Raw genomic sequence first — 20,615 nt, 5'->3', positions numbered from 1 at the left:
AGACTGGTAATTTAAAGATGTATACTGTAAATGCTAATGCTGTCACACATACAACAAAACAAAATAAAGAGGTAGAGTTTATAAGCCAAAGGTAGAAATAAAATGGGATCATAAACTCTCCAACAAAAGATGGTAGAAAAAGAGTAAAAAGAGAACAAAGAACAGGTAAGACAAAAAACAAATAGCAAGATCTAGATTTAAATCCAACCAAATAAATAATCACATTAAGGAAATGATCTTAATACTCCAATTAAAAGGTAGAGATTAGAAATGACTATTATTAAAATGACAAAAGATAACAAGTGTTGGAGAGGATGTGGAGAAAAGGGAGTCCTTGTACACTGTTGGTGGGACTGTAAATTGGTGCAGCCACCGTGGAAAACATGGAGATTCCTCAAAAATTAAAAATAGGACTACCATACATTGCAGCAATTCTGCTTCCAGGTATTTATCCAAAAAAGAAAACACTAACTTGAAAAGATATATGCAGCCCCATGTTCACTACAGTATTATTTACAATAGCCAAGATACGGAAACAACCTAAGTGTCCACTGACAGATGAATGGATAAAGAAATTGTGGGGCGCCTGGGTGGCACAGTCGGTTAAGCGTCCGACTTCAGCCAGGTCACGATCTCGCGGTCCGTGAGTTCGAGCCCCGCGTCAGGCTCTGGGCTGATGGCTCGGAGCCTGGAGCCTGTTTCCGATTCTGTGTCTCCCTCTCTCTCTGCCCCTCCCCCGTTCATGCTCTGTCTCTCTCTGTCCCAAAAATAAATAAAAAACGTTGAAAAAAAATTAAAAAAAAAAAAAAGAAATTGTGGTATATATATATATAGTGGAATATCATTCAGCCATAAAAAGAATTAAATCTTGCCATTTTCAATGACATGGACGGACCTTGAAGGCATTCCACTAAGTGAGGTAAGTCAGACAGAGAAAGACAAGTATCATATCATCTCTGTTATATGTGGAATCTAAAAGAAAAACAAAAAACAAGTTTATAGATTCAGAGGACAAAAAGACTGGTGACTCCAAGAGGCAGGGTGGGGAAAATGGGTGAAAGGAACCAACAGATAAAAAGAAACAAACCAAAAAAAAAATCCAACCAGAGGTTGGGGAGGGGATAAATGGAAGATTTTAGGATTTTTTTTCTTTATCTCTAGCATTTAAAATTTTGTGATGATGTATGCTGGATAGGTCTTTTTACTCATTTTCTAGACATTCCTTGCAACTTTCTTTCAGTTTGGAACTACGTGTCTCTCAGTTCTGAAATTTTTTGTGAGATTTCCCCTTCATTTTATATATGTCTATAAGCTATCTATTTGTAGGTACACATGTATGTTAACCTCAACCACAGGATGCTTGTGTTGCTTTCTGAGAGACTGCCTTCATCTTCCAGCTCTCCCATTGAATCATTTATTTTGGCTATCATATTTTGAAGAGCTCTTGTAATTCTTAATATCTATATGTACGTATAACAGTATTTTCCAACTTTCTGAGGGCAATATTTTCTGTCTTTCTGAGAATATTAATATGTTGGTTTTCTCCAAAGTTTTATTTTTGTTTTTTGTTTTTGTTTTTTACTCCCTGTATTATGTATTATCTTAGTTTCCTTGTCTATTTGTTTTGGAGAACGATATGGAGTTAAAAGGCCGAGATAGATTGGATTTAGAAAACAATACCCATATATATTCTAAGAAACCTATTTCGATATAAGACACAAACAAGTAAAGGTAAAAAGATAGAAAAAAGAGAACCCGTGCAAAAAATGATCAAAACACACTGGAGCTAAAAAAAGAGGTTAGAGTGGGAGAGAGCCAAAGCATAAGAGACTCTTAAAAACTGAGAACTGAGGGTTGATGGGGGGTGGGAGGGCAGGGAGGGTGGGTGATGGGTATTGACGAGGGCACCTGTTGGGATGAGCACTGGTGATGTATGGAAACCAATTTGACAATAAATTTCATATATTAAAAAAAACACACACTGGAGCAGCTCTATTGATACTGGACAAAGCAGATTTGTCCAGAAATCAAAAGGATTTCAGAAAAATCCTTTCAGAAAGGATTTCAGAAAAAGGAATACTGCCAGAGATAAAAAGGGACACTTAATAATATTAAAGGAATTCATTCATCAAGAGGACATAACAACCCTAACTGTACATACACCTACTAATAGTTTCAAAATACATGAAGGAAAAAATGACAGAATTGAAAAAAGAACAGGCAAATCCATAACTATAGCTGGAGATTTCAGTGCTCTTCTCTCAACAATTTGTAGAACAATTTAAATAAAAAAGTCAGTAATGATATGGAAGACTGAAACAACTCTATCAATCAACTTGAACTCAGATATTTATAGTATATTCCACCCAACAAAAGCAGAATATGTAGTTTTTCTTCATATCCTGGGCAACAAAATAGGTCTCAATAAACTTATAAGAACTAAAGCCATGCAGTATCCCTCCATCCATAGTGCAATTAAAAGCTATCAGGAAAATCCACAAATACTTGAGAAGTAAACAACATATTTCTAAATAACCTTTGTTCAAAGAAGAATTATAAGGGAAATTTGCAAAATATTTTTAAGTGAACGTAATGAAATACAACATAATGTGAGAGGCAGCTAAAGCAATATCCCAAGAAAATTTAAATGCTTATATTAGAAAGAAAGTTCTCAAATCAGTGATCTAAGCATCCATCTTAAGAAACTTAAAAGTAAGGAGAAAGAAGGAAATAATAAAGAGTAGAAATCAATGGCACCAAAAGGAGAAAACCATACAGAGAAAAAAACCCCACTGATACCAAAACCTGGTTCTTTGAAAAGATCAATAAAATGGATAATCTCCAACCAGGCTTAAAATAAAGATAACATAAATTACTAACAGCAGTTCTATGTGTATGTGAAGAAGTGGAATACATAATTAAAAACCTTGCTACAAAGAAAAACTACAGACCCAGATTGTTTCAGTAGTGAATTCTATATACATTTAAGGGAGAGATGATACCAACTCTCCACAAAGACTTCTGGAGAATAGAAAAGAGGAGAGAAGTTCCCAACAACCCCTAACACTTGGTGGGTGGAGAAGGACAAATAGATCTGGCAGGTACCAAGTGGAGTGTCTTAAACAGCATCCTTTTCCCCCAGACCTGAAGTCCAAACTACTGTCCCCAAAAGTCAACCCCAAAACAATAAACAGAAGATTCCAGACACAAGGATTACTTGTTCTAAGTTACCCACTGCCAGTTGGGTTTTAAGAAACTGGGGCTCTGAAGAGTTAATATGATGCACACAGTTGTCTGCAGCTTGTGATTTTATAGCAGAAAACATAGAAGGATGGAAGGAACTCTCATTTTCAAGTGGTTACTGCCCACTGAGTACTAGTCTATACTCTATAATCCATAGGGCATATTTGTAAATGGCATTATCATTCCCACTTTATAAATGAAGAAACCAATGCACAAAGACATTAACTAACTTGCCCAGGGTCACACAGAAAGTGGCAGAGCTGGTATTATAATCCAGCTCCATCTGACCTCAGAGGCCATGCACCTAAATGGATTTGGTCTTTGTAGTCTAAAGCTGTCCTCTGGCATCAGGGAGGTGAAAGCATTAAGGTAGATCATCCCCATGGGACTGATGCTGAGGTCACAGTATTAGTACCTCAGATGCATTAGCACTGGCAGATTTTAAGAACCAGCAAGGTTGACAAGGACCACATGAAGTTATTTTTAGCTGAATATACATTATTCCATTGTATTAAAATACTCCACAACATTGTTAACAGTTGCCTTGAAATGTAATATCCAAGTACAGAGGACAGGTGTAATACAATTTGCAATATGTTTGTGGCCCACAAAAAATGCAAGACATGAGCAGAAGCATTCCTTAGCCTCCTATAGTGATGTACAACCAACATAATGACACATTTCTTTGCTGTCTTTTTTAAAAAGTCTGCTTGGAATCAAAGCAGCTTGGAATCTGGATCCAAACATTCCCCTTTATTACTAACAAAAAGCCACGAGCAAACCATCAGATGGCAACCCTGACATAACAATGTTAATTGGCTGTTTTTTGTGGTTAAGCATTTACAGAGAAGTCACAGATTTTAGTTTCAAGGGAAACTAGACCACTTGTACCCTCCTGCAAATTTACCAACCTCTTCTGAATCTGAGCAAGGACTGTGTGGATTCTCTCACTGTACCAGGTACACTTCTCTTTGGTAATGCAGACGTGGACCAAGCTCCCATCCTTCCAGGGTGCATGGACAAATCTGCTGCAGTATTTCGCATGGACTGTCTTCTTGTTGGTCTCCTAAATAAAGGACAAAGGACAGAAGCCATTCGGACCATTCAAAGAAGAAATCTCCAGATGGCACCCCATCTCTGCCTTATTTATACAGCTCCTAGCACTCACTCCCATGGTAAAATCATTCAACTGCTGGTTCAATCAACATGTACTGGGGCCTACTCTATATGGAGCCCTGTGCCAGATGTCATGAATGATAGTCAGAAAAACATGTGCAGTCTCATCTGTGCCCCAGAGAAGATAATGTTTCCAGCAGGGAGACACTGTATGCACATGCTCACACGCATGCACCCACACACAGAAAGTTAGGAAGGCAGAGCACTAGACACCCAGCACCTGGTGCTAGGTTGAGACAATAATAACTGGGCAATCTGACAAAGAAGAAAGAGTTCTCAAGGACTAGAGGGTCAGTAGGACTCTCTGTAGGAGGTGGGACTTAAGATTCACACACAAAAAATCTTTCCATTATTACTCCCAGCCCCAAATGAAGAAAAGTAGCCAAGAAACCCATTCTACACCTAGCATCCTCTACTGGTACATACAAAACTGGTCTGAGGACAATGGCTTCCCACACATAGAGCTCACTCAACTGATTTATGAATTTATCAAGCACAACTCCATGTCACCAGCAATACAATCTTCTAGGCAGCAGCACTAGAAACCATAAACAAAGACCAAAATTCCTGCCTACCTGGAGCTCACATTACAGGGAAAGAGCTGGATAATAAACAATCATACAGCAGGTCAGATGGTGACAAATGCTATAGAGAAAAATAAGGAAGGAGAATAAAGAACAGGGGATGGGAGGGGATGGAGAAGTTTTTTTTTTTTTAAGTTTATTTATTTCAGGAGAGAGAGAGTGTAAGCAGAGGCAGGGCAGAGAGAGAAAGAGAGAGAGAGAGAGAGACAGACAGACAGACAGACAGACATAGAGAGAGAGAGAGAAAGAGAGACAGAGAGAGATAAAGAAATCCCAAGCAGACCATGCATTGCCAGCAAAGAGACTGACATGGAACTCGAACCCGTGAAACTGTGAGATCATGACCTGAGTCAAAATCAAGAGTTGGACACTTAACTGACTAAGCCACCCAGGCGCTCCAAAGAAGTTAAAACCTAAAAAAAAAAAAAAGAAAGCCTTAAACAGAAGGTAAAATATGAGCAAAGACCAGCAGGAACAAAAAGTGTGGCCATATGGAGATCTGGGGGAAGCTTGAGGACTCAGCAAGTGCCAAAACCCTGTGGTAAGAGTAAGTGTGTGCCTAGCATGTCTGTAGAATTTTAGGAAGGCTGGTGTAGTCCAAACAGAGTGAGCAAGGGTAAGGGGTGAGATGATGCTAGGGCAATATGAGGAAGAGAGCCAGATGCAGACTCTGTAAAGCCTACTGGCTAATGGAAGTGACTCTGGCTTCTCCTCTGAGTGAAAAAGGAACTATCCAAGAACTTTAACATGACAAGAGACAAATTTTTTTAATTAAGATATAATGGACATATAACATTATATTATGTATACAATACGATTTGATATATGGATATATTACAAAATGATTACCACAATAAATAAGTAATGCCCATCACCACACATAGTTACAGATTTTTTCTTGTGATCTATTTTAAGATCTACTCTCTTAGAGAAGTGGCAGAATTCATAGTTTTAAGTTTTATTTACAATTTTAAAATTTAATTATAAAAATATCATTTTGAAGGTTACTCTGGCTACTCTGTTGAGAACAGACCATAGAGGGTCAAGGACAGAAGCAGGTCCATACCAGAGTAGTATCAGAAGTGGTGAGAAGTGGTTGGATTCTGAGTTAAAGACATATTATGAAGACAGAACTGACAGCATTTAATGAGAGGTCAGATGTGGGTGTGGGAGAAAAGAGAGGAGTTTGGAATGACACTACGGTTTTCAGCCCACAGAACTACAAAAATGGAGTTGCAATGAATTTATGGGAGGAAGATTATGGGAAGAGTAGCCTTGAATGGGAAAATCTGAATCTGGTGTCTGATGTACTAGGTTCAAGGTGGCTATCAGACAACCCATTGACATGGGAAATAGCCAGGTGGAGATAAGGGAAGGACTCAGGGCTGGAGATTTAAATGTGGAAGTCACCAGCATGCACACAGTATTAAAAGCCACAGGACTTGATGAGATCATGTAGAGAATGGGTACAGAGAGAGAAGAGGTCCAAGGACTGCACCTTGAGGCCCTCTGGCATTTAGAGGCTGGGAACATGAGAAAGAAGTAACAAAGAACACTAACAAAGAATAGCCAGTGAGGTAAGAGGAAACAGAACAGTGTTTTCTGCAAGCAAATGAATTTCAAGGAAGTAACCAACTATATGAAATGTTGATAGTAGGTCAAGTAAGAGTGGGACTGAGAACTGACCCCTGGATTTAGTAATACACGTATCCCTGGAAAAAGAGGGTTTTGGTGGAGAGGGGGCCTTGCTGAAGTGGAGTGCATTCAAGAGTGCATGGGAGAATTGCAAGACTAGAGAAAGGGAACATATACAACTCTTGAGGAGTTGGATTCTACAAAGGAACAGAGAAATGAGGCAAATGAGGCAGAAGCAGAGGCAAGTATGGGGATCAAAATCCTATATTTTTAAGATGAGAGAAAGAGCATCATATTTGTGTGCTGATAGGAAAGATGCAGAAATAAGGGTAATAATGATGATACAGAATAGAAAGGGGGCAAATGAGTAAATGGCAAATAGGGATCAGTGCACCCATGGAAGGGTTTACCATAGACAGAAGTGAGGACAATTTAGCCATCCTGGAAGTAATATGGGTAGAACACACAGGCACAAATGCTGGGGATTTGTAGATATGGAAGTGGATGTCCATGAATATTCATTCCAATGTTCAATGAAACGGGAAGCAAGGTCACTAGCTTAGAGTAAGCTAAGAGGAGATGGTGTTTGAAGTTTGAGGAAAAAAGAGTAGACATCTTGGAGAATGAGCATCTGAGTGGATTGGAAAACTACAGGCAGGTTGGTGGACAGCACAAGAGATCCATGAGGCTCTTCATGAAGAGATTCATGAAGTTAGAGGTCATGAATTTAAAGGGAAGCCAGGTACCGTGGCTATGTGCTTTTCTCTGGTTTCTTCTGCTGCAGTCAGATGTACAGCTATAATGCAGAAAAGGCAGAGAGGTGGATTTAACCAGGGTTGGGGTTTTGCCAGATGAGAATAATAATTTAAGAGAGGAAAAGTAGCTGAGCATGTACAAGAGGGACAAAAGGATAGAGAGAACAGACAACGGGGAGTAGAAATAACAAATTATATAATCCCAGTGAGTTGAAAGATTGGAATTAGGTAGTTGAGGAAATGACCTTAAAAAAAGAGGTCAAAAAGTGGGACCTTTGGAACTGATTTATGTGGGTTATGATGGAAGAGTTATTTGTAATGACAAGGTCAAGGGGATGCCTATGGCAGGATTGGTAGAGATGGGGTGGAGGAGAAAGTCACCGGAAAAGAGGAGGTCAGAGAAATGAAAGGCCAGGGTGTAAGAAGGGTCATTTTCATGGGATTAACATTAAAAAATGGTTGGATCCAGTGACAGCAAGTCACAAGCTACAACCTTCAATTAATGATGGGGGTAACCTGGGAGTCAGAAAATGTCAGCCATAGGAAGTGTCATGGGTGGTACATTCTGATGACATGGGAAGACAGAGGGAGAATGATAAAGAAACAGCAACAAGGAATAAGGAAGGACAGCACTCACCTCTCCCACCCACAGGTCCAAGGAGAATGGGAGAGAAACCAGGGTCCTCGAGAGAAAACCCAGACAAGCCGGCAAAGAGAACACTGCAGAGCACTTGACGCTACAGTGGGTGTACTGATATCTTCTAGTTCCATGGGGCACAGTGGAGGGAATTTAGGAGTCAGGGAGGAATGGAGGAAACTCAGAGATGGGAATGAGGATTGAGAAGTCTGGTGGTGAATGATATGAACATGGATGAAGGGCATGATGAGATCAGTCTTGATGTTCCCAAGACAGGCAGACAGGGGAACCACATGTCAACCACAACATAAGGATGGAACGAGAAAGATGTCCTCTCTCTCATTCTCACCATGTTCTTATCCCTCAAGAGTTCTCCCTAGTCTCAATCCCAAAACATGGCCTTCTAACTGTGCCTTATGCACTCCCAGATGGAAACACACCAGACCATATGTTACATGAATACAGGTGTCAGCAGAGTGTCAGAATGGGAAAAGCACAGTGTAAGGTCCCAGCAGATAGTTCAAACCCTGCCATCTCATGATGTAACCTCTCAGAGGCCTTGTGACTTTGTCTTCTCATGTGTGCTATGAGAGCACAAATACTCACCTTGCATATAAAGCCCACAGGCATTCCATAAATGCTCATTTCTGATTCACAGTGTTTGTAATTAAAAAAAAAAAAAGAAAGAAAAGAAAAAGAAAGAAGGTAACCTCTACTGGGCCTCTCCCTACCTCACACACAATTCAATTTTAGGTATAAATCCAGATAGCTTGTGGCCCCAAATACTGAAAATAAAATTGTCCCTTTTCCATCAATATTTGTGGAGATAACTGTACTGTACACTTCTCAACTTCTACTGTATTATTTTTAGCACAAGAAATTTGAGGTAAAATTACCCATTTATAAGCCAGACTCTTTTTTTTTTTTTTTTTAATATATGAAATTTACTGTCAAATTGGTTTCCATACAACACCCAGTGCTCATCCCAAAAGGTGCCCTCCTCAATACCCATCACCCACCCTGCCCTCCCTCCCACCCCCCATCAACCCTCAGTTTGTTCTCAGTTTTTAACAGTCTCTTATGCTTTGGCTCTGTCCCACTCTAACCTCTTTTTTTTTTTTTTTCCCTTCCCCTCCCCCATGTGTTTCTGTTACGTTTCTCAGGATCCACATAAGAGTGAAACCATATGGTATCTGTCTTTCTCTGTATGGCTTATTTCACTTAGCATCACACTCTCCAGTTCCATCCACGTTGCTACAAAAGGCCATATTTCATTCTTTCTCATTGCCACGTAGTATTCCATTGTGTATATAAACCATAATTTCTTTATCCATTCATCAGTTGATGGACATTTAGGCTCTTTCCATAATTTGGCGATTGTTGAGAGTGCTGCTATAAACATTGGGGTACAAGTGCCCCTATGCATCAGTACTCCTGTATCCCTTGGATAAATTCCTAGCAGTGCTATTGCTGGGTCATAGGGTAGGTCTATTTTTAATTTTTTGAGGAACCTCCACACTGCTTTCCAGAGCGGCTGCACCAATTTGCATTCCCACCAACAGTGCAAGAGGGTTCCCGTCTCTCCACATCCTCTCCAGCATCTATAGTCTCCTGATTTCTTCATTTTGGCCACTCTGACTGGCGTGAGGTGGTATCTGAGTGTGGTTTTGATTTGTATTTCCCTGATGAGGAGCGACGTTGAACATCTTTTCATGTGCCTGTTGGCCATCCGGATGTCTTCTTTAGAGAAGTGTCTATTCATGTTTTCTGCCCATTTCTTCACTGGGTTATTTGTTTTTCGGGTGTGGAGTTTGATGAGCTCTTTATAGATTTTGGATACTAGCCCTTTGTCCGATGTGTCATTTGCAAATATCTTTTCCCATTCCGTTGGTTGCCTTTTAGTTTTGTTGGTTGTTTCCTTTGCTGTGCAGAAGCTTTTTATCTTCATAAGGTCCCAGTAATTCACTTTTGCTTTTAGTTCCCTTGCCTTTGGGGATGTGCCAAGTAAGAGATTGCTACGGCTGAGGTCAGAGAGGTCTTTTCCTGCTTTCTCCTCTAAGGTTTTGATGGTTTCCTGTCTCACATTCAGGTCCTTTATCCATTTTGAGTTTATTTTTGTGAATGGTGTGAGAAAGTGGTCTAGTTTCAACCTTCTGCATGTTGCTGTCCAGTTCTCCCAGCACCATTTGTTAAAGAGACTGTCTTTTTTCCATTGGATGTTCTTTCCTGCTTTGTCAAAAATGAGTTGGCCATACGTTTGTGGGTCTAGTTCTGGGGTTTCTATTCGATTCCATTGGTCTATGTGTCTGTTTTTATGCCAATACCATGCTGTCTTGATGATGACAGCTTTGTAGTAGAGGCTAAAGTCTGGGATTGTGATGCCTCCTGCTTTGGTCTTCTTCTTCAAAATTACTTTGGCTATTCGGGGCCTTTTGTGGTTCCATATGAATTTTAGGATTGCTTGTTCTAGTTTCGAGAAGAATGCTGGTGCAATTTTGATTGGGATTGCATTGAATGTGTAGATAGCTTTGGGTAGTATTGACATTTTGACAATATTTATTCTTCCAATCCATGAGCAGGGAATGTCTTTCCATTTCTTTATATCTTCTTCAATTACCTGCATAAGCTTTCTATAGTTTTCAGCATACAGATCTTTTACATCTTTGGTTAGATTTATTCCTAGGTATTTTATGCTTCTTGGTGCAATTGTGAATGGGATCAGTTTCTTTATTTGTCTTTCTGTTGCTTCATTGTTAGTGTATAAGAATGCAACTGATTTCTGTACATTGATTTTGTATCCTGCAACTTTGCTGAATTCATGTATCAGTTCTAGCAGACTTTTGGTGGAGTCTATCGGATTTTCCATGTATAATATCATGTCATCTGCAAAAAGCGAAAGCTTGACTTCATCTTTGCCAATTTGGATGCCTTTGATTTCCTTTTGTTGTCTGATTGCTGATGCTAGAACTTCCAGCACTATATTAAACAGCAGCGGTGAGAGTGGGCATCCCTGTCGTGTTCCTGATATCAGGGAAAAAGCTCTCAGTTTTTCCCCATTGAGGATGATGTTAGCTGTGGGCTTTTCATAAATGGCTTTTATGATCTTTAAGTATGTTCCTTCTATCCCGACTTTCTCAAGGGTTTTTATTAAGAAAGGGTGCTGGATTTTGTCAAAGGCCTTTTCTGCATCGATTGACAGGATCATATGGTTCTTCTCTTTTTTTTTGTTAATGTGATGTATCACGTTGATCGATTTGCGAATGTTGAACCAGCCCTGCATCCCAGGAATGAATCCCACTTGATCATGGTGAATAATTCTTTTTATATGCTGTTGAATTCGATTTGCTAGTATCTTATTGAGAATTTTTGCATCCATATTCATCAGGGATATTGGCCTGTAGTTCTCTTTTTTTACTGGGTCTCTGTCTGGTTTAGGAATCAAAGTAATACTGGCTTCATAGAATGAGTCTGGAAGTTTTCCTTCCCTTTCTATTTCTTGGAATAGCTTGAGAAGGATAGGTATTATCTCTGCTTTAAACGTCTGGTAGAACTCCCCTGGGAAGCCATCTGGTCCTGGACTCTTATTTGTTGGGAGATTTTTGATAACCGATTCAATTTCTTCGCTGGTTATGGGTCTGTTCAAGCTTTCTATTTCCTCCTGATTGAGTTTTGGAAGAGTGTGGGTGTTTAGGAATTTGTCCATTTCTTCCAGGTTGTCCAATTTGTTGGCATATAATTTTTCATAGTATTCCCTGATAATTGTTTGTATCTCTGAGGGATTGGTTGTAATCATTCCATTTTCATTCATGATTTTATCTATTTGGGTCATCTCCCTTTTCTTTTTGAGAAGCCTGGCTAGAGGTTTGTCAATTTTGTTTATTTTTTCAAAAAACCAACTCTTGGTTTCGTTGATCTGCTCTACAGTTTTTTTAGATTCTATATTGTTTATTTCTGCTCTGATCTTTATGATTTCTCTTCTTCTGCTGGGTTTAGGCTGCCTTTGCTGTTCTGCCTCTATTTCCTTTAGGTGTGCTGTTAGATTTTGTATTTGGGATTTTTCTTGTTTCTTGAGATAGGCCTGGATTGCAATGTATTTTCCTCTCAGGACTGCCTTCGCTGCGTCCCAAAGCGTTTGGATTGTTGTATTTTCATTTTCGTTTGTTTCCATATATTTTTTAATTTCTTCTCTAATTGCCTGGTTGACCCACTCATTCGTTAGTAGGGTGTTCTTTAACCTCCATGCTTTTGGAGGTTTTCCAGACTTTTTCCTGTGGTTGATTTCAAGCTTCATAGCATTGTGGTCTGAAAGTATGCATGGTATAATTTCAATTCTTGTAAACTTATGAAGGGCTGTTTTGTGACCCAGTATATGATCTATCTTGGAGAATGTTCCATGTGCACTCGAGAAGAAAGTATATTCTGTTGCTTTGGGATGCAGAGTTCTAAATATATCTGTCAAGTCCATCTGATCCAATGTATCATTCAGGGCCCTTGTTTCTTTATTGACTGTGTGTCTAGATGATCTATCCATTTCTGTAAGTGGTGTGTTAAAGTCCCCTGCAATGACCACATTCTTATCAATAAGGTTGCTTATGTTTATGAGTAACTGTTTTATATATCTGGGGGCTTCGGTATTTGGCGCATAGACGTTTATAATTGTTAGCTCTTCCTGATGGATAGACCCTGTAATTATTATATAATGCCCTTCTTCATCTCTTGTTACAGCCTTTAATTTAAAGTCTAGTTTGTCTGATATAAGTATGGCTACTCCAGCTTTCTTTTGGCTTCCAGTAGCATGATAAATAGTTCTCCATCCCCTCACTCTCAATCTAAAGGTGTCCTCAGATCTCAAATGAGTCTCTTGTAGACAGCAAATAGATGGGTCTTGTTTTTTTATCCATTCTGATACCCTATGTCTTTTGGTTGGCGCATTTAATCCATTTACATTCAGTGTTATTATAGAAAGATACGGGTTTAGAGTCATTGTGATGTCTGTATGTTTTATGCTTGTAGTGATGTCTCTGGTACTTTGTCTCACAGGATCCCCCTTAGGATCTCTTGTAGGGCTGGTTTCGTAGTGACAAATTCCTTCAGTTTTTGTTTGTTTGGGAAGACCTTTATCTCTCCTTCTATTCTAAATGACAGACTTGCTGGATAAAGGATTCTCGGCTGCATATTTTTTCTGTTTAGCACACTGAAGATATCGTGCCAAGCCTTTCTGGCCTGCCAAGTTTCAAAGGAGAGATCAGTCACGAGTCTTATAGGTCTCCCTTTATATGTGAGGGCATGTTTATCCCTTGCTGCTTTCAGAATTTTCTCTTTATCCTTGTATTTTGCCAGTTTCACTATGATATGTCGTGCAGAAGATCGATTCAAGTTACGTCTGAAGGGAGTTCTCTGTGCCTCTTGGATTTCAATGCCTTTTTCCTTCCCCAGTTCAGGGAAGTTCTCAGCTATAATTTCTTCAAGTACCCCTTCAGCACCTTTCCCTCTCTCTTCCTCCTCTGGAATACCAATTATGCGTATATTATTTCTTTTTAGTGTATCACTTAGTTCTCTAATTTTCCCCTCATACTCCTGGATTTTTTTATCTCTCTTTCTTTCAGCTTCCTCTTTCTCCATAACTTTATCTTCTAGTTCACCTATTCTCTCCTCTGCCTCTTCAATCCGAGCCGTCGTGGTTTCCATTTTGTTTTGCATTTCATTTAAAGCGTTTTTCAGCTCCTCGTGACTGTTCCTTAGTCCCTTGATCTCTGTGGCAAGAGATTCTCTGCTGTCCTGTATACTGTTTTCAAGCCCAGCGATTAATTTTATGACTATTATTCTAAATTCACTTTCTGTTATATTATTTAAATCCTTTTTGATCAGTTCATTAGCTGTTGTTATTTCCTGGAGATTCTTCTGAGGGGAATTCCTCCGTTTGGTCATTTTGGACAGTCCCTGGAGTGGTGAGGACCCGCAGGGCACTTCCCCCGTGCTGTGGTGTATAACTGGAGTTGGTGGGCGGGGCCGCAGTCCGACCTGATGTCTGCCCCCAGCCCACCGCTGGGGCCACAGTCAGACTGGTGTGTGCCTTCTCTTCCCCTCTCCTAGGGGCGGGATTCACTGTGGGGTGGTGTGGCCCGTCTGGTCTACTTGCACACTGCCAGGCTTGTGGTGCTGGGGAGCTGGCGTATTAGCTGGGGTGGGTAGGCAAGGTGCACGGGGGCGGGAGGGGCAGGCTTAGCTCGCTTCTCCTTAGGTGATCCACTTCAGGAGGGGCCCTGTGGCAGCGGGAGGGAGTCAGATCCGCTGCCGGAGGTTTGGCTCTGCAGAAGCACAGAGTTGGGTGTTTGCGCGGAGCGAGCAAGTTCCCTGGCAGGAACTGGTTCTCTTTGGGATTTTGGCTGGGGGATGGGCGGGGGAGATGGCGCTGGGGAGCACCTTTGTTCCCCGCCAAGCTGAGCTCTGCCGTCCGGGGGCTCAGCAGCTCTCCCTCCCTTTGTCCTCCAGCCTTCCCGCTTTCTGAGCAGAGCTGTTAACTTCTGACCTCCCAGACGCTAAGTCGCGCTTGCTGTCGGAACACAGTCCGTCCGGCCCCTCCGCTTTTGCCAGCCCGACTCGGGGGCTCTGCTTGGCCGGCGAGCCGCCCCTCCGCCCCGTAAGCCAGACTCTTCAACCTGTCCATAAGATTTTGTTTAAATTGTCAAGAAAAAATAAGGAGAAATCAGTTTTAGAGAGGACTTGAACATAACACATTGTCACCAGCTCACAGTGAGCTATGTTCAAATTGACATGGATTGATATTTCTAAATATCCAGGGCCTAATGTATTTAAAAAATGAAAATCTACATATGATTAGATTACATACGATAACATATGATTTCCTGAACTAATAACATTACTGAATAATGACTACAAAATCAGAAAACTGTGCTGGGGGAGGAAACTCACAAATGAAATTTCCCTGCAATATGGCAATTACTCCACATCCCAGTGTAGGAGACCCAACTCCTAGGACACAAGTCTTCTGTCAATTCTGCATTTCTCTCATCCAATTTTTACATTTTCCTCCTTGTAGTTCACTGTAAACACACGGCACTAAGAAGGCTAAAACACCACATCGTGTGGTTAATGTAGCCCCCACGGAAAGAGCCCTTCCTCAGGAGGACGCACAGAACCCAGTGGCCAGCCAGCCTAAAGGAGTGGCAAAGACACTGGGGTTTTACCTCTGTAGGATGGACAGACATCTCAGTGATCATGACATTGAATCAGAGCCTTAGAGAATACATAAAGTGACGGTGCATTGGAGGACCTTGATTTCCTCTCCAGTGGTCTCTCCTGGGCTGCTGTTACTGGCATATCTGCTTTGTTGCTCACATTTTGATTTTCACTTCAGAGTATGGGCCTTTACTATCTTCTAAAAGAGTTTTCCTTCAGTTTTACAAATTTGGAATATTCATTTTATCCTGATTTTCTGTTTCCTATTGTGATACTTTTTAGTCTTTCCATAATTCTAAACTTCTGACCATCTTCTGGGTACTGTCTACACATCAGTGTTTTGCAGAGTGTGGCCCCTGGACCAGTAGCTTCAGCATCATCTGGGCCCTCCCTCAAACTCACTGACTCAAGCATGTTGAAGTTTAGGAACCTAATTATCCTTGGATTGTGAGCCAGAGTCAAGCATTTTGAGAAGCTATGTTCCTTCCAGAGCCATTGACACAATGGAACCACCTTTTGAAAGTTTTCAATATACACCTGTCCAGTGCCATAATCTCTTAAGAGAATTTCTTTTTATACTTATGGGGAATCCACTAAATACTGGCTGGTAGCCACTAGACTAATATATCTTTAAGAGAGTAACAATATAAGAGGACCATAGAACTCCCTGCTTTGGGCATTTTCACCATCCAATTCACCAATAAAAGGTGAATAACTGACAAGGTTGAATAATTCTGAGACTCATAATGCCAGCTCCTGGCTTATGTACCATTATTGTGTAATCTACTTATATTCAGAAACCATTCCCAGACATGGTCTCCACGTCCCCAAGTGGTGTTCAGTGAAGTGTAACATGGGAAGCACAAAGCCATCTTCCTTCGTGGAAACCCAAGCTGGTTTCCCTCCATGCTGCCTTTCAACCTTGGTCTTGCCCTGGGTTCTAGTCTGAGGGGGGCCTCACCCATCCAGGGCATCAAAGGAAGGCCACAGCCATGCCCAGGAGTTCACTTCACTTACCGCACTAGTCTGCACAGACTCATTTCCTGGTTTGGCTTTTACATCAACGACTCCATCAGCATGGCGGAAGGAGCAGTCAGCAAGGACGTCATAAAAGGACAGCCCCTGGGTTTTCAAGCCATATTTCTGTAGCCACTTCTTGGAGTCCCAGGTGTTCTCTGGATTTGATTCATTCTCTACAGAGGTTGCTCCTGATTCTATTTGTGGAATTACAGTTCATCAGTGCCATTCATATTTTGCAAGCCATTTATATTTCACCCCCAACTTAATATTTAGCAAGCGGGAACATATTTTGTTAGGTCACATTCATTTCAGGAAGCATGCTTTCTAAACAGGACTGGCAAAGAATTAGTTCACCAGACTGGAAGGCAGGGATCTGCTACTTTTCATCTCATTTCTTCCTTTACCTAAGTTGCCTACCCCATGCGTATGGGAGATGGCTGGCAGACCAAGGCCATGTGTCAGGAGAGCATTAAACTTGGGGTCAGAAGCTCTGGGTTCAAGTCGTGGCTCCACCACTTACTAGCTCAGGCAAATTGCTCAGACTTGGATGAGTCACTGCACTTAACCTCTCTGAGCTTCCACAGAATTGCTTACCTGCAGATGGAAGATAGCATCTGTTTGGTCTTCCTAAATGTGTTGAAGCGATTCAATGAGAAAAGTTACGCGAAAGTGCTTGTTGATGAGTGGGGGTGAGAATTAGGGGTATGTAACCTGTGTTGAGGTAGAAGTCAGTCAACCACAGAAGGCTGGAAGCCTGTCTCTCAGGAGCTCCCCTATTAACTTTGGTGAATGTATTCTGATTCAGAGCCTGGCCCTCAAATCAGCAGGCTCAGAAATCTCATATAGTCAGCTCAGGCACCTATAGCTGTATCTATAACTCACCCTAGTCAGGCTCACAGGTTAAAGTATAAGCCAGAAAGCTAAGTGCCCAAATATCCCCAGCCTTAGCACATTCCTTTGCCATTTTCCAAAGATTATCTATACTCTTTAAGTGGGGGGTGGGAGGTGCTCTGTTAGCTGGTCAGAACACCATACAACAGAAAAGTATTCATCCAGGTGGCTCAAACTACTAGTGCCACCTAAAGGAGACAGGAGTATCTGGGGTGGGCAAATCTGAAGCTGAGAAGGAGGCACTCCTTCTGGAGCAGTGTCTGGAGCAGGCTTGCACTAGCCGATGGAAGCTAACTGTACACCTCTCCTCCCAACTCCATGCTCCCTAGAAGCACACTGGTAGGAAAAAATTGACCATGCTGGGAGTATTTACAGAATCTGGAAATCAGAGCTTTTTTATTCCAGGGAGTGCACTGGCAAACATTTATCTGCCTGCCACTGGAAGGAAGGCAGAAAGGACTAGCTCTTAGCCCCATTGAGACCAGCAGAGCCCTAGGAGGTACCAGGAGGGGGTGCTGGGCAAAGAAGCAGTTTTTTATAACATGTACCACTGCATAGTAGGTCTACTAGCCCTAAAAGTTTACTTCCACTTAGATAAGTGGTTTTCAACCCTGCAGAGTGGAATCCTCTGAGTTCTGTAAAGTACTGATACCTGAGCCCTACCCCTTAGATTCTGCTTTAATTGGTCTGGATATTGAGATTTTTCAAAGCTCCCATGGTGATTGTACTGTGCAACCAAGCTTTACAACTACTGTAAGGTAGAAGGAGCTTTCTAAATTATGATTTGGTGACTCCACCAGTTACGCTTCTATCAGACATAGATTCAAGGTCAAGGACACTTTTAGTGAAAAAGAAGCACTCAATATTAGGGCAACAAAATATTACCCATATTTATCCATTATTATATTTAAGGGAATATAAAATTAGAATAGCATTTGATGAAATAAAACACTTTAGAGACAACTGTTTCTCAATAGTATGTAAAGGATCTGCCAAGCAATACTATATGTGAGCCATGTCCTCAGATTTTAATAGAACACCTTTTAAATAATGCACTTAAACCCTCTAGAACCAGACTTTCTCAAAGAAGTTTGATTTTGGCTTTTGAACTTTAAACCAATCTGGCACCAAAAGCCCCTTTGCACACTGTCCCCAGTTACCAGCAGTTGGTTTCTATGTGATTCACAAAGCATCTTCATACCCTGTCCAGGGAACTCAAATCAGAGGTTCCCTAGGGCTTCTCATCCCCAAGGCTCTCCTGTTTTCCTGCATCTCAGGGAAACAGCAAAGAGAACAGAGCCATTTTTGTCAGTGGGATCAGTCTCCTTGGAGAAACCTTTCGAGTGACTATTTTTCCAGTTATTGTTAATCACATTCTAAGCCTTTGTCTCCTCTTTCTTCCTACTTTATCCTCCTTCCTTCTTTCTGATTAACAGGTGTAGTAGGAAATAAAATTTTCATTCAGTTATGTCCATTGATAGCAACACACAAATTAGCACATGTTTCTGCTCTGTTTTGGGGTTGTCTTCTCTTTTTTAAAGTTTATTCAGAGAGAGAGGGAGAGAGAAAAATCCCAACCAGACTCTCAGCTGTCAGCACAGACCCCAATGCAGGGCTCAAACCCGTAAACTACAAGATCATGATCTGAGCTGAGATCATGATCTGAGCTGAAATCAAGAGTTGGACGCTTAACTGACTGAGCCACCCAGTTGCCCCAAGGGGTTGCCTTCTTTTAAAAAGACAAGAGCCTTTTCTCAATTATAAATTCAAGCTTACCATAAAAGGACTTCCTAAAAATACATCAAACCAGTAAGGGATTTTAAAGAGCCAGAGACTAACTTTTGACTCTAAGCTTCACCCAGGAACAGGCGGTACAGTCACTTTGATGGGGACTCAAGGAAAACTCCAAAGCAATTTGAACTTCATAAAGGAAAGAAGGGGCAGCCAGGAATGCAAAAACAAAGAGCCTAGGTGCTCCAAATGATTAAGAAAGGAGAAAAGGGGGTAAATCTTTCCACTTTCAGTGCTAATTACGCTAATTAGTGGCTGAGCCTCATCTTCCCCAGGTGGGAAGGGAAGGGCATTATCCATTCATTAGAGTCACTTACTAGAGAGTTCTTTCCATTCCCCTGCAGTTATCTTAATTAAAAGTGTTACATAAATTCTCACCCACAGAGCTTAGGATAATACTTTCATTTATTAGAGCTGTGAGCTCACAGCTCATCCTATTCCATGTGACAGATTGCTAAAGATTTTCTCTCAGTTACTTGCAGGAGAAGCACATGGCAGACCACATCTATGCCATCTATAATGTGCCTGGTCCTCTCCATCCTACTTGTCGATCTCAAAACATGTTTTAATGAGCAGGATCTACTGGCCAGTACTTTTGAAACATCACTAGCCAGGGCCACATCAAAAAGACAACACGGGTACCATTTATCTGTGCCCCTTCCTCCCCCCAAGGTGTAGTTCTGTAGCGGCTCATGGCCATCAAGGATTTATCACCATCATAACTGCTCTCCTTATGGTGATGGTTATCCTAATGTGTGAACTTGGCAGGGCCATGGTACCCAGATATTTGGTCAAAGATTACTCCAGATGTTTCAATGAAAGTATTTTTAGGTGAGATTAACATTTTAATGTTTATTTATTTTTGAATGAGAGAGACACAGAGTATGAGCAGGAGAGGGTCAGAGAGAGAGAAGGAGACACAGAAGCCAAAGCAGGCTCCAGGCTCTGAGCTATCAGCACAGTGCCTGATGCGGGGCTCGAACTCACAAATGGTGAGATCAGACCCGAGCCGAAGTGAGACACTTAGCCAACTGAGCCACCCAGGTGCCCTGAGATTACATTTTAATCAGTAGACTTTGGGTAAAACAGATTACCCTCCATATCATGAGAGGGCCATCTCCATTCAGTCGAAAGCCTTTAATAGGAAAGAGACTGAAGTCCCCTGAGGAAGGGGAATTCTGACAGCAGACTGCCTTGGGACCTGAAATGCAAAACCAGCTCATGAGGGCGGTGGCCTGTCTGGTCTGTCCTGCAATTTGGACTTTCTAGCTTCCATACTCATTCAAGTCAATTCCTTGAATCTCCCTCAATCTCTATCTCAACCTCTTTTTGTATACACATGCACACACAGATGCGCACACACACTACACACACACACACATCCTATTGATTCTGTTTCTGTGCAGATCCCTGACTGATATGCTCATCCTCCTCCACTGAAGAGGACTTGTCCAGCACCACATTCCTGCCATGCAAGGTTCATGTGCCTTTCAAGCAAACCATCAGCTAACGAATAAACTAGAGCTCTATATCTGACACCGGCCTCTGAGAGCATCAAGTTCAGTGTTTCTCGCACTATGGTCCACAAACACTATTTACCCTGCATGTCGGTGGCTATCACTCAGAAAGAGCGTTTCTTAGCAAAAAGTTTAGGGAGTTTGAAAATAAAGTTTCAATCGGGTC

The 20,615-nt window shown here is 41.3% G+C and overlaps 1 protein-coding gene across 9 annotated transcripts in view; it reads right to left on the bottom strand.

Annotated features, from left to right (window-relative positions):
• VWA3B (von Willebrand factor A domain containing 3B) overlaps window positions 1–20,615 on the bottom strand; it is a 217,789-nt gene that overhangs the window by 109,085 nt on the left and 88,089 nt on the right. For all 9 annotated transcript variants that reach the window (XR_009248713.1, XR_009248714.1, XR_009248712.1 and 6 more), the window contains 2 exons: window positions 16,248–16,444; window positions 4,155–4,309 (listed from right to left, as the gene is read on the bottom strand). Coding sequence is in view for 2 of the 9 variants with exons in the window: in XM_058684344.1 (XP_058540327.1) it covers window positions 4,155–4,309; window positions 16,248–16,444 (352 nt within the window). In the remaining 7 variants the exon portion in view is untranslated. The remainder of the gene's footprint in view (window positions 1–4,154; window positions 4,310–16,247; window positions 16,445–20,615) is intronic.

Source organism: Neofelis nebulosa, chromosome 9 (assembly GCF_028018385.1).
Source record: "Neofelis nebulosa isolate mNeoNeb1 chromosome 9, mNeoNeb1.pri, whole genome shotgun sequence".
NCBI classification, from domain to species: domain Eukaryota; kingdom Metazoa; phylum Chordata; class Mammalia; order Carnivora; family Felidae; genus Neofelis; species Neofelis nebulosa.
Note: the sequence above shows the minus strand (reverse complement) of the source record. Positions and strands in the feature narration are given on the sequence as shown.